General features: G+C 43.4%; 1 protein-coding gene across 1 annotated transcript; it reads right to left on the bottom strand.

Annotated features, from left to right (window-relative positions):
• MEAF6 (MYST/Esa1 associated factor 6) lies at positions 1 to 24,824 on the bottom strand. The gene is made up of 7 exons (XM_069548010.1): positions 24,525 to 24,824; positions 23,223 to 23,338; positions 19,719 to 19,806; positions 19,485 to 19,530; positions 6,607 to 6,799; positions 2,134 to 2,167; positions 1 to 1,635 (listed from the first exon to the last, which is right to left on the bottom strand). The coding sequence occupies exons 1-7, from the start codon at positions 24,612 to 24,614 to the stop codon at positions 1,627 to 1,629; spliced, it is 576 nt and encodes a 191-aa protein (XP_069404111.1). The 5' UTR covers positions 24,615 to 24,824; the 3' UTR covers positions 1 to 1,626.
• Positions 24,825 to 25,653: the final 829 nt, after the last annotated feature.

Consider the following 25,653-nt stretch of genomic DNA (forward strand, 5'->3'; position numbering starts at 1 on the left):
TCAAAAAAGGAAAGTTTATTTGAGAACAAGAGTGAAAGCATCTGCAAACATTTGACAAGGTAGATGTGTCTTGATAATAGCCGCCATCCATATTTTAAGTCTACCAATATTACCACAAATGGGACATATTTTTTCTAACAAAGATTTGGAAGTATGTAAAGGGCTATGACTAAATCGAGTCAAAGGAAAGGTGAGGCTCCACAGCTTATCCCTTGGACACAGGACTTAAATCAAACAATCCAGTCTCCTAATGCAGTGGTCACAACTTGGCTTCTTATCAGAATGCCAGGGACTCTTAGAAAGAGTATCTCCACCATTAGACTACACCCAAGTAAGAGTCTTTACGGGGCGGGTAGGACCCAGGCATCAGTGTTTTTTTAAGCATCCCAGGTGATTCCAATGTGCAGCCAAGGTGGGTGGCCACTGCTCCAGAGGCAGGTAACGACCAGCAGCAGGTTCCTGAGCCCGTCCACTCCATTAGGAAGGGGCGTCTGCTGGTGGTGTGGCCTGTCCGTGAAACTGTCATTTACTCTGCTCTTGAACTCCAGGCATTACCAGTTTTGGGTACAATTTGGAGCCCTTCCATTTGCCTTAGTGATTTTTACAGCAATATTTAACCAGGCAAATATCATCAAAGAGAGAAAAGTTGGAAAAAGAGAAATTTCCATAAGGCATGATACGAATAAATAAGTGAAAAAACAAAAAACAATCTCAGGTTTAAAAGTAAAGCATGACACAAAATTCTGTAAAGCAATTATCCTTCAATTAAAAATTTTTTTTAAAAAGTAAAGCATGAGAAGTCAAAGCCTGTGAAATTTTATTTATACAAAAGAATAAAAATATTTTAAAAGGGTTGATTTAAACTTATGTTTTTCAGTTTTTCTTGTTCCTTGAACATGAAACTGCTTTCAACTCAGAAAGATTTAAGGTAGGTAATTATTAAATAAACACTCTTTACCTTCCCTCTGCAGAAAAACAAAAAGCCAAGTCCCATTCTATTTATGGTAAACCAGATTACATTCAGTTAAGAATATTGGCAACTGCACAAAACAGATTATCAGATATGTCAGCAGGAAGGTATGAGCTGTACAATGGCATTACAAAAAGTCCCCAAAGAAAATAAGATGGTAAAAACAATAATAGAAAAATGATAAAACACAAACAAAATAAGAAAACGTCAGATATTTACAGCCTCCCTCTGAAATGTGACCTGTGTTCTACATTCAGCATAAAACAAACCCAGAGAACATTTCTCCGTGCGCATGACGGATGAAGCTGGTGCCAGCCAGTTTGGGGGGGGGGGGGGGGGAGGGGGCGGCCGGGCGAGACATTCCTTCCGAGAAGGGAGGAATGCAGTTAGCAACTTGTTGGGAGTATAACTGCGTTGTGTGTCTTCCTGCAGTTCTGTTACTAAAAATGACACAAAGTAAATGATCCAGTGTGGTCTTATGGAAATGACTTGTTTGTCACCACATTTCAGAACAAACGACTCTGAGTCACAGGCACTGGGGTCTGGGAAAGCAGAGGTGGATGGCCACGCACTCAGGTGAAGGATGCTCATCTTTGTGAGGTCGGAGGAGAGAAGCAAGACTCTGCAGCCTGGAAGCATCTGCACTAATGAGGCTTCTAATAGTCCTGAAGAGAGAAAAACACAAGTCCCAACTTACCCTCAGCAGAACATTGATAAATTCTCATCAACAACCCTGCCAGGCGACTGTTCTGTAATCAAAATTCTGTTTCAAATGCAATGGACATTTCACATCTGAAAGTGGCCTGTCTTCTGAGTCCCACAAAGGGACAGAAGCATCAAGTCTTCCTTACTAGACCTGAGAACTCACCAGTCAGAGGCATGGCAGGGGGTGGGGAGGATGAGGATGTGAGAAAGAGTAGTATGTTTATTTAATCAAATAGGAGTTTTTCTTCAGTTAAAAATATGTGACCCTTTCTCTCTTCAAAATGTAACAAAAGAACATCAATCTAAAAGTTGAACTGTGTCCAGATGGACACCCCAGACTTGTTAAAATAAGAACTGTGACCCCAGATTAGGAACACTCAAGCTCTGAAGGCAAATACATCTTTCTAACCATTTTCAAAATTTACCAGCCTCTCTGAAATGGTCTGGCTGATACTTACAGCTCGTGGTTTTTTGTTTAACTTCAGATCAATCCTGTGATGGGAAAGATAAAAGATATTTGCATTTTAATTTACAGAAAAAGGGTCCAAGAACCAGCTACTGCATAGGGCACAAGCTATAACAAAGACTATTTGGTTAAGTAAAACCCACATTCTTCATTAGACTAAGTCATATTTAGTTGTTTACCCAGATATTACTGAGCAAGTATTTATTAAAAACATGAGCAGATACTCTTGCCACAAGGTAAACTTAGATGACTCAAAAAGAAATATACAACAGCAGTTATGAAAGCCAAACAATTTTTAGAAATTATCCCAAAATGACATGTTAAAGGGCTTGGATTAAGAGGTCATGCTCTATGTTAATATACTAGTCCTGCAACAACATCGCTGTCTGAGATACAGAGTAATTAAGAACAGAAAAGAGACTAGGAGTTTGTATTTCTGGACACGAAACACAAAAGAAATTAAACAAATTTCAATTTTTAAATCTTCCCACAGCAAAATATCAAGATCTTAAACTATTAACCTCCTTATGAAGCAAAGCCGGGACATCAATTTAAATATGAATTAAAGTAAAGGTTATCTTATTTTTTCAAGAAAGCGAAATGCATAAAAGTGAAGTTTACTTAATTTTGCCTAACTTATTAAAAAAATGTTACCTCCATCATGTTTTTGTTTTTAAAAAAACTTCCCAGCCTAACCTAATATACACACCTATAATTAAACAGATAAACTATCGGTTAGAAAGGTCTCAAAAAGGCATACTGATCTCTACACACTAGACAACACAGCACAAAGACTAGTTCAAATCAAACTTACTCAAAGTCATAATCAAACATGCCAGACGGGCTGAGGGGCAGCATTTGAAAGGAAGAAAGCAATAGACGTTAATAATATACTAATTGAATAAATTAGTTGATTAGCCACCCTAGCAAGTTTGTAGAAACAATATCAGTTTTAAGAATCTTAAGCCACAAAGTTTCAAACATCAAAGCACCAAAGATTCTGGGGTTGGGAGACTCCCTTCCTTCAGTGGATTTCATATCAAAAGAAAAGACGATAATAAGAAAAGTTATTTCATTATAAAACTATAGATACCTGCAGGCCTTCTATTAGCTGCTAGATTGAGGGTTAGGACTTTTAAAATATTTAATTGTAATGAAAAATAAACAGAGGATTAGAAGAAACAGAGAAAGAAGGGTTTAGTCACATAATGAAAGGTGCTTTGAAGACAGTACCAACAACTCAGCATAATGTACTTTTGCTCAAATGAAAGATTAAAACATCGTAAATTTTTGGAGATAAAAAACATTTCGCAATTTCTAACTCAGGTTTTATATTTGTGCCCAAACATGGTATTTCTTTTCCCAGCATTCATGCTAGAAGCCAAGGGTCGAACCAGAGTCTTATTCCATAAATCATAGAGCCATATTACCCTGCCCCTGAAATGGTGGAAGGCAAGTTAACTGTTTATGTCAGCACTACTACTATGGAACACCAAAGTCTGCAGGGAAGTTAACATCCACAAGCACCCAAGCCACAAGAGTCTAGCTGGCAGAAGCCCAGAGGAGCCACTTTGGGCCATCTCTGCTAAAGGACCATGGGCTGGGGCAGACCTCTAAAGAAGGCATTAACCAGGGGCATGACACCCGTCCTTAGTTGGCTCCAGAACCTTTCAGGCTATAGACAGATGGTAAAGCAATATGCAAAACGGCTGTTATTTCCTCCTAGCTAATGTTTGCAGGAGCAAAGCTGGAATAAAGCTTAACTTCAACATCCTTTATGCAACAGTTTCACTTAAGACATTTGGGAAAAGCATACAGTGAGTGTACACACCAGGAACTGTCAGAAATTTAACTTTCAGTCTAACTTTGATCAGAAACTAAAGAAGTAGACTGTACCTACTTAATGAAAACTTCATAAACTACCTAGAATTCTAGAGCTTGGTATAGTAGTAAAAACCTGTCAGAGCAGCTATAGGTTGTAATTTCAACTTTCTTCTTTAAACACACTGGGATTTACTGTTCTGATATCATGTAAAGCATAAGAATTTAGAATCCTGTGATCAATTTATGAATGCTAAAGATTATTTGATAGATTTTCATATTCTTGAAAAGGTCAAATAAAAGTTATTTCTTTTGCTAAGGTACCTATTTATTTCCACTTAGTTTACTCATCACTAAACAATGCCTTGCACATGGTGGGTATTCATACCTTTATTGAAATAATTTACCATTGACTTTTATCTGATGATATGGAGTGTGGAACACTGGAGGAGAAACAATACTGTACTGGAGCAAAATCACAAACATGTGTAGACAAAGTGTTCCCCCTACCCCCACCCCCCCAGTCTGCAGGACCAACTAAGACACTGGTCAGGGATGAGGGGTTTGGGCCAGACACAATTCCACACTAAAGATGGCAGGAATCTGAGAAAGTGTGCTAAACGTGTTTTCTCCAGAAAGAAGGGAAATCAATTCCATTCTCTTCCCTTGGGGCAGATGAGTCGTCCCTAAGGTCCACAGAGAAATCCAGCCAGATACTAAACCAGGGGGATGACAAAAGGATTCTGCTTTCCAAACAAAAAGCCCCACTGTGAAGGCAATAACTACCACCAAAGATCTTTTTAAATCCTAGTATTTTTCTGGAAGGAGTTAGCTTCTAAGGCCAGGAGAAGAAAGGCAGGAAAAGCTGTTCCTATGGAAATCTACTAGCAATCTGTAAGGAGAAAGTTAAGTTCAATGTCTAATTCCTTTTTATCAGCTGTTTGTATCATTAAGGAAAATAAGGTATAACCTGAAATACACAACAGCTACAGAGAGTCTGTCATACCAGGAATGGAAAAAAAAAAATGTCCCAGAAACTTTCAAGGAATTTATCCCCCCCCTCTAGATACTCTGGAATAGGAAAATAAATTATTATATTTAAAATTACCCTGGAGTAAACTTTAAAAAAGCAACACAGAGCATAACCTTTTTATCTTGACAATTAAAAAAAATACTTTAAAGAGTATGGTTCTCTGTTATTCATGATAAACTGGCATCAGTCTTATCATAGTAATCAAATAACCTGTAGCCTTACTTAAGCAAAAAAAAGGGGAGACAAAGAGATGCAATTTTTGCTCTCTCTTACTATGCTTATAAGACTGGCCTGGTGATTTTTGGTTTGCAGAAAAATATTAAGTTGCAGTCCTCAGTCACTCTCTGGAGTATATACTGCTCCTGCATCTAAAAACCACCACCACCAATGACAAGAAAAACTCTTAAAAGAATTAAAGGATCAGTTGATGCCAAGGAGGCTTAAACCTGTTACCAGTTAATTCTATATTATCCCTGCTTGCCACATCCATCAAGCTAACAACTGTAATGCCCTGGGTGCAAGAGGGCATGTTCTACAGGAGAGCCCAGCCCAGAGGCAAACTGAAAGACAGGGGACCCCACCCATTCCTTGCACACCCCCTTCCATCTCCTCAGCATGCAGGCTCCTAAGAGGAGCAGGACAAAAGCCAGCCTGTTGGATGTCTGGTTTTCATACCTCCCAGAAGAAGGTTTGAGGCCAGGACAAGATTCCTTCCTGGAAAAACTAAGAATTTCCCTCTCTGAGTGCAACTGGACGGCTTTAAATTACCTAAGCTAAGAGGCCCCGGCACTATCATACAAACCCTAAGCAGAGTGAACGCTGAAATCCTGTCTGGGTAACACCTAACCTCTCTGTCCACTGGTGTGTTTCCTAGCTCATTAGGCACTACAAAAAAACACAGTGAACAAACATTATCTAGGAAGGTGCTCTTGTAAATTACAGCCTTTATATTGTTCCTCTGACACTCAAATCAGCAATTTGTGAAGATATATAGAGAAATCATAAGCAATCACAAACCTTGTATTCAAAAAGTAAAAAGGCACATCAGCTCATTCTCTCCATTCTCCAGGGAATAAGGGTAGGCAGGGATCAGGACTAGGAGGCAAAAGGCTTAGCCCATTCTGCAGCTTCCCAACAGGTTTCCCAGGTGGCGCTAGTGGTAAAGAACCTGTCTACCAATGCAGGAGACATAAGAGACACAGGTTCAAGCCCTGGGTCAGGAAGATCCCCTGGAGGAGGAAATGGCATCCCACTCCAGTATTCTCACCTGGAGCATTCCATGGACAGAGCAGCCTGGCAGGCTACAGTCCATGGGGTTGCAAAGAGTTGGACACGACTGAGTGACTTTCACTTTTCACACTGGAAGCAGTAAGCAGGATGTCTGCCCCCACAGTTACTCTAATGCCCAGCAACTCCTTCCTTAGAGAAAAACTAGCCTGCTTCATTCAGACCAAATGAGTTTCTTCCCATCAGCAACAGAAAGACCACACCAATCCTGAAGAACGTTTATTCCAGTACAGACCCTTCACGGCCATGGTCAGTGGAAGCTCTAAGTGGCTGGGGACAGGGCAGACGTGCAGGGCTTGGGGAAGTGTGGTCCCTGCCACTGACCTGTGCCGGTTTTTATTCTTTCGCTTTTTATGGCTGCTGTGATGACTCCCTGTGGAGGTAGAAGAAGCAGCCTTCTGAGGTTTCACTCCCTGCACAGATCCATCCAGATCCTCGGGGTCCTCCTGGTTGGGCTCGTTTTCCTGATTGTGGAAGTCTGGAGAAGTGTCACTTTCCGTCCCACTTCCTGGCTCCCCTGGAGTGAGGAAACACAAGGCCCCAAAGCATCATCAGTACTCCTCAGGCAGTCTGTCCATCAGTCTGGAAAAGAATTTTCAAGCACTGAAACACACGGTACTACCCTCAAGGACCACATATTCCAACTGACAGGAAGACACATCTAGTCAAAGCATCAAAGTTACCAGAGTGCTGAAAACCTTGTAATCTGAAACAGTGTAACCAGAGGCGACAGGTCTAAGAACACCCGAGAGACTGGACCACACAAGACAGCCTTGCTACAGGGGCTATTGAAACACAGAATACACTAATGGGATTAACAGTTACACAAGAAGCATTATCAAAAACATTATATAAGTCTTCAGGAGGTGAGAGATGACCTTGGGAAAAGATCCTACAGCTGGCTCTGGTTCCTTGCCAAACTACACAGGAATCTTGACTTTCCATCAAGAAAAAGGGCCAAGGAAGAGAAGAGCTCCACCACCTAAGTTACTCCGAGAAGCCTTAAGAATATTATTTTAAAAGTGGTAATAATACCTTTCAGTTGACACATATTCCAGATTTTAAAATATCCCTCAGATATATTAAATAAGTAAATTTAACAAGAATTTGTATAAATAGATGTTTTTAAGAAAAACTACACATAGTTTGGTAAAGGTACACTTTTTCTTCCTGAAAGGAATTCTCTGAAACTCTTAATATAAAAGGATGGGGGAGGAGAAGACTATCACTTTACTGAACTGATGAAGAATCCCAAATATGTGTACATTACCTGTTTCTAAAAATTTTCAAAAGGAGTTAGGTGAACAGCAGAACCAAGGATTAACTTTCTTCCTGTTATGTCTTTGTAATATAAACTTCTAGGAAGAGATTTCAAATTGAGTAGCACAAGGATATTAGAGCTGAAACAAAGAGGTAGTCCCCAAAAGAGCAGAAAGGAGAGAATAGAAGCAGATCTCAGCAGTGACGGATCCCTGCCTTTGAACACTTTATGACAACAGAAGAGGGCGCTCTAACACTACGAAGCTAGAAAGAGTAGACTAACCAATCCTGTCCTGAAAGCAAAGTGGAATTCATGAAAAATCAGCACAAGAACTTCAACGCTTACGACACAAAGCTACAGTAACCAAGACCGTGTGGTACTGGCCTAAGACCAGACATATAGGTCAAGAGAACAGAATTCAGAGTCCAGACATAAATCCTTACATTTGTGGTCAACTGATTTTCAACAAGGATGACAAGACAAGTCAATGAAAAAAGAACAGTCTTTTTGACAAATGGTGTTGAGATAACTGGATATTCGCATGCAAAAGAATGATGTTGGAACACTATCTCACACCATATATAAAAATTAACTCAGACTGGACCAGAGAGTCAAATGCAGAAGCTGTAAAACTCTTAAAATTCACTGGATTAGGCAATGGTTTCTTAGATAAGACCACAAAACCAAGCATAACAAAAGAAAAAATAAGTACAGTGAACTATGTATCATTTATATACAATGCTTGAACTGCAAATTACACCCAGAAAGTAAAAACACAACCCACAGGAGTGAGGCAGGGGCAAAATGGGCAAATAGGGTCAAGTATATGGTCACATATGGAAACTAAACTTTTGGTAGTGAGCACGCTGCAGTATACACAGAAGTCAAAATATAATGTACATATCACACTTATAAATCAATGCTACCTAAAAAAAAAAAACACAACCCACAAAATGGGAGAAAATATATTTGCAAATCATATATCTGATAAAGACCTGTATCTAGAATATATATTAAAGAATTCTTAGAACTCAAGAAGACAAAAAAAGAATTAAATACATCAGCAATGGATTTGAATAGACAGCTCTCAAAAGAAGATATACAAATGGCCAAGGTCCACAGGAAAAGACGCTCAACATCATTAGTCATTCAGTTCAGTCGCTCCGTCGTGTCCGACTCTTTGTGACCCCATGAATCGCAGCACGCCAGGCCTCCCTGTCCATCACCATCTCCCGGAGTTCACTCAGACTCACGTCTATCGAGTCAGCGATGCCATCCAGCCATCTCATCCTCTGTCGTCCCCTTCTCCTCCTGCCCCCAATCCCTCCCAACATCAAAGTCTTTTCCAATGAGTCAACTCTTCGCATGAGGTGGCCAAAGTACTGGAGTTTCAGCTTTAGCATCATTCCTTCCAAAGAAATCCCAGGGCTGATCTCCTTCAGAATGGACTGGTTGGATCTCCTTGCAGTCCAAGGGACTCTCAAGAGTCTTCTCCAACACCACAGTTCAAAAGAATCAATTCTTCGGCGCTCAGCCTTCTTCACAGTCCAACTCTCACATCCATACATGACCACAGGAAAAACCATAGCCTTGACTAGACAGACCTTAGTCGGCAAAGTAATGTCTCTGCTTTTGAATATGCTATCTAGGTTGGTCATAACTTTTCTTCCAAGGAGTGTCTTTTAATTTCATGGCTGCAGTCACCATCTACAGTGATTTTGGAGCCCAAAAAATAAAGTCTGACGCTGTTTCCACTGCTTCGCCATCTATTTCCCATGAAGTGATGGGACCAAATGCAAAACAAAACTACAAGGAGATAACCCTCCCTAACACTAGGGTGGCTATAACAGAAAAACAGTAACAAGTGTTGGTGAGGATGTGGAGGAACTGGAACCTTCCACTGGGGCCGATGGGAATGTAAACTTGTACCGTCACCTTGGAAAGCACCTCAAAAGAGTTAAACCACCAGCAACTTTACACCTGAGTACATATCCAACAGAAATGGTGAACATGTTCACACAAAACTGGTCATAAATGTTCACCAAGGCATTATTCACTGTGGGCGTCCCTGATGGCTCAGTGGGTAAAGAAGCCACCTGCAATGCAGGAGGCACAGGAGACATGGGTTCGATCCCTGGGTCGGGAAGCTCCTCTGGAAAAGGAAATGGCAACCCACTCCAGTATTCTTGCCTGGGAAATTCCACGGACAAAGGAGCCTGGTGGGCTACAGTCCATGGGATCACAGAGTTGGACGTGACCGAGCAACTAAGCACACAAAAGTCTGTCAACTGATGAATGCATAAATAATTAAAAATGGTATATCCATGCAAAGGAACACAGGCATACCTCGTGGATTCGGTTCCAGACCACCACAACAGAGCAAGCATCAAAATGATGAGAGTTACACAAATTCCTTGGTTTCCCAGTACATACAAGTTATATTTATACTACACTGTAGTCTACTAAGTGTGCAACAGCATTATGTCTAAAGAAATGAACATATCTTAATTTAAAAATCAGTTCAGTTCAGTCGCTCAGTCATGTCCAACTCTGCAACCCCATGGACTGCAGCATGCCAGGCTTCCCTGTCGATCACCAACTCCCAGAGCTCACTCAAACTCATGTCCATCGAGTCGGTGATGCCATCCAACCATCTCATCCTCTGTGGTCCCCTTTTCCTCCCGCCTTCCATCTTTCCCAGCATCAGAGTCTTTTCCAGTGAGTCAGTTCTTCACATCAGGTGGCCAAAGTATTGGAGCTTCAGCTTCAGCATCAGTCGTTCCAATGAAAATTCAGGAATGATTTCCTTTAGGATGGACTGGTTCGATCTCCTTGCAGTCCAAGGGACTCTCAAGACTCTTCTCCAACAGCACAGTTCAAAAGCATCAATTCTTTGTCACTCAGCTTTCTTTATAGTCCAGCTCTCACTATATAGTCCAACTCCATACATGACCACTGGAAGAACCATAGCTTTGACTAGATGGACCTCTGTTGGTAAAGTAATGTCTCTGCTTTTTAATATGCCGTCTAGGTTGGTCATAGCTTTTGTTCCAAGGAGCAAGCATCTTTTAATTTCATGGCTGCAGTCACCATCTGCAGGGATTTTGGAGCCCAGAAAAATAGTCTATCACTGTTTCCATTGTTTCCCCATCTATTTGCCATGAAGTGATGGGACCAGATGCCATGATCTTAGTTTGCTGAATGTTGAGTTTTAAGCCAACATTTTTACTCTCCTCTTTCACTTTCATCAAGAGGCTCTTTAGTTCTTCTTTGCTTTCTGCCATAAGGGTGGTGTCATCTGTGTATCTGAGGTTACTGATATTTCTTCCAGCAATCCTGATTCCAGCTTGTGCTTCTTACAGCCCAGCATTTCGCATGATGTACTCTGCATGTAAGTTAAATAAGCAGGGTGACAATATACAGCCTTGACATACTCCTTTCTCGATTTGGAACCAGTCTGTTTTCCCATGTCCAGTTCTAACTGCTGCTTCCTGACCTGCATAAAGATTTCTCAGAAGGCAGGTCAGGTGGTCTGGTATTTCCATTTCCTGAAGAATTTTCCACAGTTTGTTGTGATCCACACAGTCCAAGGCTTTCACGTAGTCAATAAAGCAAAAGTAGATGTTTTTCTGGAACTCTCTTGCTTTTTCCATGGTCCAGCAGATGTTGGCAATTTGATATTTTACTGCTAAACAATGTTAAACCATCATCTGACCACACAGGGTTGCCACAACTGTTCAATTTGTAAAAAGTGTAGTATCTGCAAAGTGCAATAAAACAAAGTATGCCTGTATTATTCATCATTAAAGAGAGGTAGGACTTCCTGGTTGATTAAGAATCCATCTGCCAACGCAGGGGGGCACAGGTTGGACCCCTGGTCCGGGAAGATTCCACATGCCATAGGACAAGGAAGCCCATGCTGGTACCATACTGAACCCAAGAGTCTAGAGCCAGCGTTCCGCAACAAGAGAAGCCACCCCAGTGAGAAACCTGTGCACCGCAATGAAGAGCAGCCCCTGCTCACTGCAACTAGACGAAGCCTGTGCAAACAACAAAGACCCAACGCAGCCCAGACTGAACAAATAAATACATGCAGTATGAGGAAAGTTATGACCAACCTAGATAGCATATTGAAAAGCAGAGATATTACTTTGCCAACAAAGGTCCTACTACTTCCCTGGTGGCTCAGATGGTAAAGCGTCTGCCTACAATGCGGAAGACCTGGCTTCAATCCCTGGGTCAGGAAGATCTCCTGGAGAAGGAAATGGTAACCCATTCCAGTATTCTTGCCTGGAAAATCCCATGGACAGAAAAGCCTGGTAGGCTACAGTCCATGGGGTCGCAAAGAGTCAGACATGACTGAGCAACTTGACTCACTCAGTCAGTCAAGGCTATGGTTTTTCCAGTAGTCATGTATGGATGTGAGAGTTGGACTGTGAAGAAAGCCGAGCGCCGAAGAATTGATGCTTTTGAACTGTGGTGTTGGAGAAGAGTCTTGAGAGTCCCTTGGACTGCAAGGAGGTCCAACCAGTCCATCCTAAAGGAGATCGGTCCTGGGTGTTCATTGAAGGACTGATGCTGAAGCTGAAACTCCAATACTTTGGCCACCTGATGCAAAGAGCTGACTCACTGGAAAAGACCCCAATGCTGGGAGGGATTGGGGGCAGGAGGAGACAGGGATGACAGAGGATGAGATGGCTGGATGGCATCACCGACTTGATGGACACAAGTTTGAGTGAACTCCAAGAGTTGGTGATGGACAGGGAGGTCTGGAGTGCTGATTCATGGGGTCGCAAAGAGTCAGACACAACTGAGCGACTGTACTGAAATGAATACATGCTGTGTTTAGGGTTTTTAAAGTGTAATTACAGTAGAAAGAGACTACCGTTTATATAAGTATCATACGATCCAGTAATCCTACTTATGAGTATTTATCCAAAAGAACTGAATCAGGATCTTGAAGAGGTATCTGTGCTCCCGTGTTCACTGCAGTTCAGTTCAGTCACTCAGTAGTGTCCAACTCTTTGCCACCCCATGGACTGCAGCACACCAGGCTTCCCTGTCTATCACCAACTTCTGGAACTTGCTCAAACTCATGTCCATCGAATCGGTGATACCATCTCTTCCTCTGTCGTCCCCTCCTCCTCCCACCTTCAATCTTTCCCAGCATCAGGGTCTTTTCAAATGAGTCAGTTCTTCACATCAGGTGGAAAAAGTATTGGAGTTTCAGATTCAGCATCAGTCCTTCCAATGAATATTTAGGACTGATCTCCTTTAGGATTGACTGGTTGGACCTCCTTGCAGTCCAAGGGACTCTTAAGAGTCTTCTCCAACACCACCATTCAAAAGCATCAATTCTTGGCGCTCAGCTTTCTTCATAGTCCAACTCTCACATCCATACATGACTAGTGGAAAAACAACAGACCTTTGTTGGCAAAGTAATATCTTTGCTTTTTAATATGCCATCTACGTTGGTCATAGTTTTTCTTCCAAGGAGCAAGTGTCTTTTAATTTCATGGCTGTAGTCACCATCTGCAGTGATTTTGGAGCCCCCAAAAATAAAGTCTGTCACTGTTTCCATTGTTTCCCTACTATTTGCCATGAAGTAATGGAACCGGGTGCCATTATCTTAGTTTTCTGAATGTTGAGTTTTAACAGCTTCTTCACTCTCATTGTGTTCACTGCAGCATCATTCAATAGCCCAGATGTGGATACAACTTAAATGTCCATCAGCAGATGACTGGGTAAAGTCATAACAATGGAATACAGTATTCAGCCTTAAAAAGAAGGAAATCCTGCCATATGCCACAACATGGATGAACCTGGAGGAATCACGCTAAGTGAAATGAGCCAGCCACAGGAAAACGAATACTGCACGATTCACTTTTATGAGGAATCTAAAACAGTCAAACCCACAGAGGCAGAGAGCAGGCCGGTGGGCACTGGTGGCTGGGGGAGGCGGTGAGTGTGCTATCGTTCTTTGATGAGAGAGCTGCACTGCAGCTCTGCACAGTTAACAAGAGCACGCTGTGCACTTAAAAAATCTGTGGATCTTATGTTTAGTGTTCTCACCACAATTTAAAAACGATCATTAGGAGATACATGGTGTACACAAGAAATAGGCATAGATTTCTGAGACTTTCAACATGAAACAGGGGGTGGAGCTGAGGGCAGGTAGGGTGTGGATGAGACAGGACGAGCCATGGTGTGATGGTTGGGAGGCAGTGTGACGGGTACACAGGGATTCATTATTTTGCCTCTATTTGTGTAGACTGAAAATTTACTCTAATAAAGAGTAATAATAAAATTATATTTTTCTCTCTTATTTTATCCCAAAGATTTCTCCCAAGGTACGCCTTTAAGAATGGGAAAGACATGATTCTTTTTAGTGAGTCCAGAGTTGTTTCCCAAGACCAACCACCAATTCTTTGATTCCCCAGATGCCAACAATTCAACTTAATTCTGACCCTAACTACTGAAGTCAGGGCAGACCGACGGTTTCAGGGTTCAGTCCCATAGGAGTGTTCCCTACTTTGGACACAAGTCCTGGGCCTCCCATACCTCCAACAGACCAGCTATAAATCAGAGGTCAATGATTCGCTAGAATAGCTCACAAAACTCAGGAACACTACTTCCTGTCACTGGTTAATTATAAAGGATACAAGTCAGAAACAGGCCAAAGGACGAGGCACACAGGACCAGGCATGGGAAGGGGCGCAGCATCCCTTGCCTTATCTGGCTTGGGAACCTTTTCAGCACCGCATTGTGTTCACCAAGGGTAACTTCATCGTTTGGGGGTTTTCATAGAGGTTTCACTATGCGTGGTCAGTCGCTCAGTCATGTCAAACTCTTTGTGACCCCATGGACTGCAGCCCATTAAGCTCCTCTGTTCATGGGAATTTCTAGGTAAGAATACTGGAGTGGGTTGCCATTTCCTTTTCCATTCACTATACAGGTATGATTAATTAACTCAGTCTCCAATCTCAAACTCAGCCCTCCCTAGAGGTTTCAGGGGTAAGGTTCAAAGTTCCAAGCTTCTACTCAAGGATTGGTCTTTCAGGGAAAAAGCCCCCATCTGAAGCTCTCTGACTGCTCTTTTGCATACTAGTCATTCTTTATATTCTGGAGCATCCAAGAGTTTTAGGAGCTCTGTGCCAGGAAAGGGGACAAAGACCACATACACCTTGCCCTTTATGCCACGGACAGTAACTGGACTATATTTATGAATATCACTCTAACACAGTAATGCCACTTCTGGGATACCGTCATACAGAAATCAAAACTGCATTATAAAAAAGCATATGGGTACAAGGATGTCTACTTGACACCATTCACATTGGGGAAAACAGAGATGATGGGAATATTCATCAACAGAGGAGGCAAAACCAGACTAGCAGGTATTTTTGAGCTTTTAAAAAGAATGCAAGATGCCTGGACCTCCCTGGCAGTCCAGTGGTTAAGACTCCATGCTTACACTGCAGACAGCATGGGTTCACTCCTTGGTTGGGGAAGTTCCACATGCCGAGCAGTACAGCCAAAAAAAAAAAATCTTATGGGACTTCCCTAGCTGTCCCTGGTCAGGGAACTAAGATCCCACATGCCACATGGCATGGCCAGAAAAAAAAAGACAGAGAATAAAAGACACTAACAATAGCTGACAGGACAGTCCTTACCGTAAGCCAGGTACTGCTGTACACACTTTAAATATATTAATACGGGGAACCCTCACAAAAGCTCTGCGGTTACGATGTCCATTTCACAGAGAAAGGAATGGAGGCCTGGAGAGGTTAAGGGACCTGCCTAGAGTCACATAGCTCAGACGCTGCAGAGCTGGGATTCAAACCAGATGGCTGGAGTCCAAATCACATTCTTTAATCACACTCAACACTGTTCTCAGTGTGTGTACTGAGCTGGCAGGGCCATGTGTGACAAAACAGTAAAAAGCAGACAGGATGCACTGATCTCTATTTAAAAAAAACAGAAACTCCAGCTCTGCATGTGTGATTATGTCCAGAAATAGATGTTAGATTAAAACCAAGCTGTTAATGCTGGCTACCTCAGGAAATAAATAACCTTTTCCACATTCACCTCTGAATAGCCTGACTTATAATGAGAACACGTTATTTATCCAACTCTTTGTGACCCCACTGTAACCTGCCAGACTCCTCTGTCCACGGAATTCTCCAGGCAAGAATACTGGAGTAGGTGGCCATTTCCTTCTCCAGGGGATCTTCCCGACCCAGGGATCAAACCCAGGTCTCCTGCATTGTAGGCAGATTCCTTAACGTCTGAGCCACCAGGGAAGTCCAAAAAAAAAAAAAAATCTAATGAAATATAAAAAGATGAGTGTAAGATGGAGAAGTATGGTCAGGACAGTCTTTCTCTCCATTACCCATTTCTATTTATTCAAGTAAAAATGTATCATCTCCCGGGACTTCCCTGGAGGTCTAGTTGTTAAGAATAAACACTTGTCTATGCAGTGGGTCAACTAAGCCAGCGCGCCACAACTAGGAAAGCCCACACACCACAACTACTGAGCCCACGCCCTCGAGAGCCCGAGTACCAGGACAAGAGAAGCCCACTCTCCGAAGCGAAGTCCCAGCGCAGCCACAGTTAGCAACAGTAAATCGTCATCGCAGAGCACGCAAATGGCGCCGGCTGGGGAGGGAACAGGCTGACAGGGTGTGCGTGGTCGCAAAAGCATTTGGGATCCAGTGCTCTGCAATGACCTAGAGGGCTGGGATGGGGAGGGAGGTGAGTGGGGGAGGACGTGGCATACCTACGGCTGATCTGTAGTGATGGATGGCAGAAACCATCGCAACACTGTAAAATAATTATCCTCCAATTAAAAATAAAATTTAAAAAAAAAAGGAAAACTTTGGATCCCAGTATGAAAGAAGGGATATGGGACTAACGGAGGAGGGGCTGGGCACAAGGGAGAGAAGGTTTAACTAAAAAGGTGGGAGACAAGTAAGAAAAAGGCAAATACGATATGGCAAATTTTATCTATGTTGCAGTTCTATTCAAATACATTCGGAAGCAAAATCAACTGCTGACTCATTTGGGGGCAGTTGCTATGGGAGTTCTGAATCAGTGGATGCATGAGTTGGTCATATTCTATAAAGGCCGGTACACATGTACCCCCATGCATGTGCAAACACATACAAAGCTGCCTTCATCAAATCAAAGCCCTAAGAATTGAGAACCCAGGCAGTAAGTGATATTCTAAATGGCTGATATGGATATTAAGTATTATGGGCGTCAGAGAAGAAAGAGTAGATTATTGTGGAAAAGTTTCACTGCAGGTGGAATTTACACTGGACCTTGAAAGAAATGAGAAGGCAAAATAAGTACAAAAAATAGCACAAGCAAAAGCACAGAGGTGAGAAAACACAAGGTGTACTTGGAACAAATAAATCAAATAACACCTCTTAAACAGAGCCTGAGAAGTGACAGTTGAGAGGAGACATAACTGTCAGGCTAGGAGATCTGATCTAAGGGGATGATGCAAGCTGATGTTAGGAGAACTGATTTGTCACTTAACCTTTCTAAGCCTGTTTTCTCGTCTGTAAAACAGGAATTCTATCTCTCATGTGTTGAGTATCTCTTATGATTAAGATATTGAGCTAGATAGACACTGGGGGCTACAGCCTGTTCCCTACTTTCAAGGAACTTATACTCTGTGTGTATCCTCAAAGAGTAGCTTTTGATTAAATGAGATAATGAAAAGTAAAGTGTTTCCTTCATGTCCAGAACACAAGTAAGTGTTCAAATGTCAACATGTCTGAGATCTACAAACACACAAGTCAAATTCCAAACAATCAGTCAAGGTTATGAGCAGTAAAAGAGCTGCTAAAAGGCGATAACGAGAGGAAGTCATCCTGAATTTCAGAACAGGGAAGGAACACCAAACAACTAATATGTATTGCATTCTCTGTGCAAACCTATGTTTTAGGATTTTTAGGCTAGAAGCAGTTTGTAAGAGGGACTGGAGCTAGGGAGACTAGATTAGCCACGGTTAAGGTACAGAATGAGACCACAAAGTAATCGTCGTCTTCTCCCTCAGCTCACGGAAGCAGAAGGCAAGTGGCAGCAAGAGAACTGAGTTACCATATCTCCGGGCACAGCAGTGAGGCGGGCAGTCGACTCATGCTGCCACCGTGAAAAGACACGTGAGTTTGCCTGTCACTGACATAAAACTGAGCAACTCACTCTTAGAGCAAGTAACGTCAGACTTTAAGTTACATAAATCTACAAATGAGACACTCCACTTAAAGGACTAGCTACTGAACAGTCTGAGGCAGTGACTTCAGATCAACATGAAAGGTTAAAAGGCAGAGCAGAAAGGAAGACACGGAGAACCACACTCAAGCATCACTTACCTGCGCAATGATGTGGATGCCGGAGGGGTTTGCTGTGATGAAAGCTTCAGAGAAGCCCAGTAAAACAGAAAGGGGAGACTGCTGATCCTTTTACAGGAGAACTGGATAAAATCTGCCTGTTTTGTTTTTCATTATTTTCTTACTTTACTCTTTTAACAAAAATATACAATGCTTCACTAATTAGCATACAATTCCCCTTTGGGACTATGCTAATCCATTCTCTTCCTAGTGCAGGTACATAAGAAGGCAAAAGAAACAAAAGCAATGCATGTTCGAGGAAAATTTTCAAAACACTTTAAAAATAAATGCCCAAAATATAAAACTCCAAAATCCTTGAGATATGAAGACATAAAAGTACAAATTCTAAGAGAAAAGGTTGTTTCCTCCATTGACCAAAGATCAAGAACACAGGGGTCATTCCATAGAATGTGTTATACAAAAATGTGGGGACAAGGGAGAGATTTTGTACCAAGGAAAAAAGAGTGAAAGGCAAAGTAAACCATTCTGACAATCATAGTAAAGGGGGAAAAAAAAAGGACTTAGTCCAACTGATGACGTTGGTAGAAAGGAGTCAAAGCCACCTACCAAGTTTTGAAGGTGGGAGAATAGAGTTCTCTAACAAAATAACTGGGCAGACACACTTTGAAGAAAACGGCACAGCTCAGTTTTAGACAAAATGAGTCTGACTGAGTGGAAATATCTAGAAGACATTTTCTAGAATTTTCTAGAAATGCATGACTAAAGCTCAGGGAAATGAGTTAGAGACGAGGCTAAAAACTCAGAAATCTGTATACAGAGATAATAACAGAAGTCACTGAGTAGTTCTAATTCCCAAACTACCAAAATCCATTTTCCTCAAACCACTGCCCTAATGCAAACAAAACAACTGGACCCCACGACAAGATATGCCATGGGAAAGTACCCAGCCACAGTGCAAAATGCAGGGTGAGCTTCAGAGTGACCCGACCCGCACGGAGACCATCCAGTCCGTCTACCTAGAGTCTGATGCAGAAAGGCAAACCTGAAGCTCTAAGTCTCTAAGCTCTAAGTCTTACGAGAAGTTAGAAAGGAGTCAGACTGTATGGCTTAAGTACACAGAATGATACAATTTCTCTACAAGGTAAATACAATCTGCTCTCCATTTTAAATTTAAGAACACACAGGTACATTCCCGTCATAGCATCAGAATTTCCTAAGAATGATCAAATTGGGTACACGGGGATTTATTAGATATGTCTGAAATGTTCCATGATAAAAGGGTTATTTTTAACTAAAAAAAAATTTCCTAAGACTTAACAGGAGTGAAAACACATTTCTGTGTCTTTGAGCAGCTAAAGTCAATCTTCATGTGACTGAAAAGGCAGGAAGGACATGGTAGTTTCTTCCACCAGAGAAAGACATGATTAAGGATATCCAAAAGGGCTCCTAACTTCCAGAAAGAGGCAAGAAAAAGATATGCAGTCTTCAGATACACAGTTGGACAGAAGTTAAATATAGGAGTGATGGTAGCTCAAATATAAATTGATGAAGTTAAAAAATAAATAAATAAATAAACTTACTCTTTTCAATGAGCTGGTCCTGAACTCCTGCCAAAGCACTCACTGCCTAAAAGACAAAACTACCAGTTACCAAAAAAATTATTACAGGTCTCAGGAGAGCACTCACAGACAGAAAGGAAAGAGACACCCTACTCACAGACAGACGGGAAAGGGAAAACTCACAGAAACTTAACTAAGGGCTTCCTTAACAATGGGCCACAGAAAGATCCTGCCCCCCACCCCCACCTCACTTACAGCTGCTGAAGTAACTGAGGATTTACTGAAGAGCCGCTCTGCTTCCTTAAACTTCCGGTTCCTTCTATCGTTCTTGCTATTGGAGTTTCTAAAACACACACAAGAAACTCATTGCAAGCACCAAGCTACTCCTATGGCTCAAGCTGAGGATGCCCCAGGACAAATATAAGGAAGTCTTTTTTAAATTATGAAGTTCATTACGGAAACACCTCCACACCACTTGCCTTGACCAAAATGACATTCATGCTGAATGCCTACATACATAGCAGTGTTTTCCAATGTATGGTATGTGATCCACTGTGACACATGGGATTACTTTAGCTTTAGGTTCAGAGTCATTTTCATGTATTAAATATGTATTTATTTTAATGTCTATTATTAAAAACATCTAGCACAGACTAGTGCTATGAAGTATCTCTGTTTAATAACCTGAGTTTAAAAGATTTAACGAAAGAACCAGGACTCCTCAGAGAAATGACTGCTGCCAGGCCTGGGACAAGAAAAGCACAAAAGGACAGCAAACAGCCAGGTGCTCAGATCACAGGGTGACATCAAAGGATCAGCTGGAGGGGCTCCCTCTGGCCATGTTTGGGACAAATGAGGCTTTCCTGGTGGCTCAGCTGGTAAAGAATCTACCTGCAATGTGGGAGACCGGGGTTCGATCCCTGGGTCCGGAAGATCCCCTGGAGAAAGGAATGGCAACCCACTCTAGTATTGTTGCCTGGAGAATTCCGTGGACAGAGGAGCCTGGCGGGTGACAGTCCCTAGAGTCGCAGAGCTGAACACAACTGAGTGACTAATGAGCATCAAAAACAATAATGATGGGTGTGTTGGGGTGTGAAAAGCCAGTGGGTTGTAAATTCATGATTTATGTACTCCTTTGTATAGATTTCAATAAACGAATTTGTACTAAATAATAAAATAAACTTTTAGCATAAAAAAGTGACAGTACTAGACCCCAATACACTGGGGGGTTTTTGGGTTTTAAGTCCATGCATCTACAAGGATTCTAAAGAGAGAGAGAGACAGAATGAAAGGGAAAGAAGATAAAAAGGGACAATTCTGCTTTCAGAATGCTAGTAACAAATGCAGAAGGAGCAGTGAAATTAGAATCATCATTTTGCAACCTCCTTTATAATACCTGATTCAGGTAAGAATCAACAATGGACACTAAACCCAGAGACACAAACTGGGGGAGGAGCATATCCACACTTCTAAAAAAGTATAACCTCTGAAATTAATTGTCAATTATGAAGAGAAAAAAATAACTTTTGCAATTGTGAAATTACATAATCAAACTTAGCAGCACCAACAATGGGCCAATCTGTCGTTTTGAGCTTTCTGATAACAGAAAGGCAAACAAGGACTTCCCTGGTGATCCAGTGGTTAAAACTTCATGCTTTCACTGCAGGAGCACAGGTTCAATCCCTGGTCAGGGAACTAAGATCCGACATGGCATGGGGCAGTCAAAAAAAGAGAAAACAACTGAGAGGTAAACAAGAGGTACATAATTAGTAATGCAACATTTTTGCCAAAAGTATTTAAAGGATCCTTCATGAAGTCACAACAAGAAAAACCTACAATTTGTACATTCTACAAGATAATGTCATAAACAAGCTCACCACTGAAAATGTTGCTGCTGCTGCTAAGTCGCTTCAGTCGTGTCCGACTCTGCGACCCCATAGATGGCAGCCCACCAGGCTTCCCCGTCCCTGGGATTCACCAGGCAAGAACACTGGAGTGGGTTGCCATTTCCTTCTCCAATGCATGAAAGTGAAAAGTGAAAGTGGAGTCGCTCAGTCGTGTCCGACTCTTAGTGATCCCACTGACTGCAGCCCACCAGGCTCCTCCATCCATGGGACTTTCCAGGCATGAGGACTGGAGTGGGGTGCCATTGTCTTCTCCATGAAAAGGTTGGGAAGATCCTAAATTAAGAGACTAAAGACACATAACAGCCAAATGCAATGCACAAACACTACCTGGTTGAAAATGAGCTAGCAATGCATTTTGGGGGCCACTGGGGAAATATGAATAAAGACTGTATATTAGATAATACTATTAATGTAGTGCTAATTTTCTAGGCATAATTGTGGTTACATTAAGAAAGATGCTCTTATTCTTAGGAGGTATCTGCTAACACAATTAGGGACGAAGTGTCCAAGATCTGCTTTTAACTTTTGAATGGTTTAGCAGAAAGTATATATACACATATATGGAAGAAAGGAGAGATACAACTACAGAGGGGTGGCAGGAGGCAGATCTTTGTGGTGACAGAACAGTTCTATATCTTGACTGCAGTGGTGGTTACAGGAAGCTACCCACTTGATAAAATGATAGAACTAAACTTACACATTGTACCAAGGTCAGGTTCCTCCTTTTACCATTGTACTAAATGGTTACATAAAACCCAACCACTGCGGAAGACTGAGTGAAGGATATATGGAACCTCTCTGTATTGTTTTTTGCCTATGTATCTATAATTATTTAAAAAAAATTTTTTTTTAAATTTTAAGTATAGATATGGGGATGTATGGGTTTCCCTGTTGGCTCAGATAGTAAAGCATCTGCCTGCAATGCAGGAGACCAAGGTTCGATCCCGGGGTCAGGAAGATCCCCTGGAGAAGGTAATGACTACCTACTCTAGTATTCTTGCCTGGAAAATCCCATGGACAGAGGAGCCTGGCAGGCTACAGTCCGTGGGGTCAAAAAGAGTTGGATACCACTGAGTGACTAAGCAGGCATGCCCGCATAGTGTGTGCTTATAAATTACAGAAAGGGAAGAGAGAGAAATCAAACGTGACAGCAAGCTAACTGGTGATCGGTGAAGGAGATCAAGAGATCATGAACTATTCTTTCAATTTTTCTCTAGATTCGAAAATTTTCAAAAAAAAATTAGAACATTTTTAAGAATAATATTACTAAATAAACCAAGGCACAGTTGGCATATAGGTAGGGCAAATCCTGTGAGGGTGGAACTCTTGACTGATTAAAATGTACAAAATAGCAAGAGGCATGCTGGTATATAAAGTATTATATGCTGTATTCCATTTAAGCCTCACACAACCCTGTGCCATTGGCCAGACTTCCCCTACTGTGTAGGATTTGTCCAGGGTTACTCAGTGAGGCAGGGGTTGAACCAGAGACCAAGCTCGAATGCAGACCTCTGTCCACCCCACCTTACTACTGCTTCCCTCCAAAGCTACCGCCAAGGACATACATAGTCCTGATCACAAATACAGTTGTTGCTGTTTAGTTGCAAGTCGTGTCAGATGCTTTGAGACCCCATGGACTGCAGCACACCAGGCTCCTCTGTCCGTGGGATTTTCCAGGCAAGAATACTAGAGTGGGTTGGCACTGCCTTCTCCAGGGAATCCTCCTGACCCAGGGAAGGAACCCACACTTCCTGCACTGGCAGGCGGGTTCTTGACCATTGAGCCGCCAGGGAAGCACCAAATGCAAACATTAGTAGGGCACAAAGCAACACTACAGGCTTCTGTCACTCACTTTTGGTTGGTCAGATACCGATCCCAGCCACGAATAATGTTGCCGTACATCTGCGTGTCTTCCAGGTAGCTTCCTTCAAAAGCATAGATCTGTCTCTCCAAGTTTGCCAGTGTTTCCTGAGGTGAAAGACAAGGAAACAGTTGATGCCTTTTACATGCAAGCATTAAGTCGGACCAAACTGACATCCTGGTATCAGGCTTAGAAATTCAAGTTCAACGACACCGAGTCAGCCTTGTGGAGAGAGGGATGACATGGGTAGGGGCAGGCTGTTTCAGACAAGACAGTCTAGACCTGTCTTGCTGGGTGCCTTTAAGAATAAAATGAAATAGACTCTGTCCCTAGAAAAATGTACACCCAGGCAAAAGTCTGTATATACTCAGAGGCTTCGTGGAAACCCAGCTGTCAAGAAACCGCGGAGGAAGAAGGTGAGCAGTCTCCACTCCCACGCACAAAAGACACCGCTACCGGAGAGGGAAGGGTGAGCAGCCTTCCAGCGCCAACTCGCTCGCCTCCCTGCAAGCTCCGAAAGGCCGCCTGCACCGGGCGGCCGGTTGCTATGGAAACCTGGAAGGGCAGCTTCAGGTAAGATGCGCCTCCCGGTGCTCCAGCCAAAAACGCAAGGGGAGGGACGGCTTAGCCACCAGGGAGCAAGGGGCCCCAGGCGCGTGTCACAATTTCTAATTCCCTAGGCTGAGTCCGCTCCCCCTCACCTGTCATCTTCTAAGAAGTCCCCGAACACATCCCACGCCTGCCCATCAAAAGCCTCATCCAACGGATCTAATCCTATTCCCCGCAAAGACATTAACGCCCCTCCATCCTCCAAAGGTCAGAATGGATGTGTGGGTCTCCCCTCCCACATCCGTCTCCTACCCCACCTCCCACAGCCAAGCCGGAGCCGATCTCCTCCACCCTGCCGGCACGCTTGCCGCCCAATCGCTCCAAGAGCCCAGAGCCGCCCGCCCTCATCCAGCCCGCGGGGCTCGCGGACCCTCGCCGCCGCAGGCTCCCACACGGAAGCCCCCACCCGCGGGCGCCAACCTCCCTCCACGCCTCCGCCGGCCTAGCCTCCCTCCCCCTCCCCCGCTCCGCGCCCCGCCCCCGGCTCCCGGCGCCAGATCCGCCCGGCCGGGAAGCCGAGGCGCCGGCGGGCCGCGCAATGCGCAGCCGTCCTCAGGCCGGCGGACTCCCAGCCGCCGCGCTGCGCCCGGGGAGTAACGAACGGCCCGGAGCGGCCGGGCCCGGGCCCGGAGACGGGGGCAAGCGCGGGGGTTTCACCCGGGCACCCCCGGTGCCGGCCCTCACCGCCAGCTCCTGCTTCCGCTTCACGAGCTCCGCCAGCTCCCGCCGGGTGTCGGGGATTTGTGGCGGCGCCGCCTTGTTGTGCATCGCCATGTTGGGCTGAGGCGGGCGGCGGCGGCGGCAGCGCTAGGCTGGGGGCGGTCCCTTCGCGCCACCGCCCGCCAGGGGGCGCCCGCCGCCACACTGCGCCTGCGCGCGCGGCTTCCGGAGGCGCGCTGGGCGCCCCCCAGAGCTCCCGCCGGTGGGCTCGCAGGACCCCAAGGGTGGCCTCTACCCTAGGTCCCGGCCGCATTTCTGCACTGCAGACTCACCGTGTCCAAAATAAGACTTCTCGGAAGTCTCATCAGTGAATGACTTTTAGTGTCCGCGGAATTACTCGAGTCAGAAACCTTTGTACCGGCCTCACCCTTCTTCACCCCCTTAATCCGATCCAAAACCAAGTCCTCTGGACTTGACTCGAGCAGAGCTCGTAAATCTGTTTCCTTTTGTCTGCCACCTCCCTCATTCATCCAGGCTCTCGTTTTTTGGAGACATTCCAACAGCCTCCTGTTTCTATCCTTAGCTCGATTTAATCCATTATCCAAAGTGGTGCCAGGATGATTTGTTTTTAGAAAACAAATGTGTCACCTTCTAGGTAAAAACCTTTCAGTGGCTCCCTATTGCCCTTTAGAGAGACAAGTATGTGCGGTGGTTAAGGGCACAGACGAGCCGGAACAGACACCTGGCTGGTGGCAGAAATGGAGGAGGAGGAACAAAGCTGAGGTCTGGAAGATGATGATTCTGTGAGTTTTCAGACACAGAAAACAAATTTACCACTACCAAAGGGGAAAGAGGGCAAGGAATAAATTAGGAGTCTAGGATTAATATGCAGGCACTACTACATATAATATAAATAACCAACAAGGACCTACTCTATAGCACAGGAAACTATACTCATTGTATTGTAATAACTTATAAAGGAAAATAATCTGAAAAGATTCCATATATGTGAATCGCTTTTCTGTACACTTGAAAGTAATACAACATTGTGAATCAACAATACTTCAATAAAAAACTAAAATTTAAAAAACGCTACCTCTACCATTGATGAGGCTGGGCCACCTTGAGCAGGTAGCTAAATTTCACTTGTCTC

The sequence above is a fragment of the Ovis canadensis genome, chromosome 1, assembly GCF_042477335.2.
Source record: "Ovis canadensis isolate MfBH-ARS-UI-01 breed Bighorn chromosome 1, ARS-UI_OviCan_v2, whole genome shotgun sequence".
Lineage (NCBI taxonomy): Eukaryota > Metazoa > Chordata > Mammalia > Artiodactyla > Bovidae > Ovis > Ovis canadensis.

Bases quoted from the DNA above. Each gene is read 5' to 3' on its own strand.
- MEAF6 (XM_069548010.1), bottom strand. From the start codon at position 24,614: ATGGCGATGCACAACAAGGCGGCGCCGCCACAAATCCCCGACACCCGG. The intron at 6,800-19,484 runs GTAAGTTTATTT...TCCTCACTCCAG, and splicing joins GGACCAGCTCATTGAAAAGA to GGGAGCCAGGAAGTGGGACG. The intron at 2,168-6,606 runs GTCAGTGGCAGG...TTCCCATCACAG, and splicing joins AAGAATAAAAACCGGCACAG to GATTGATCTGAAGTTAAACA.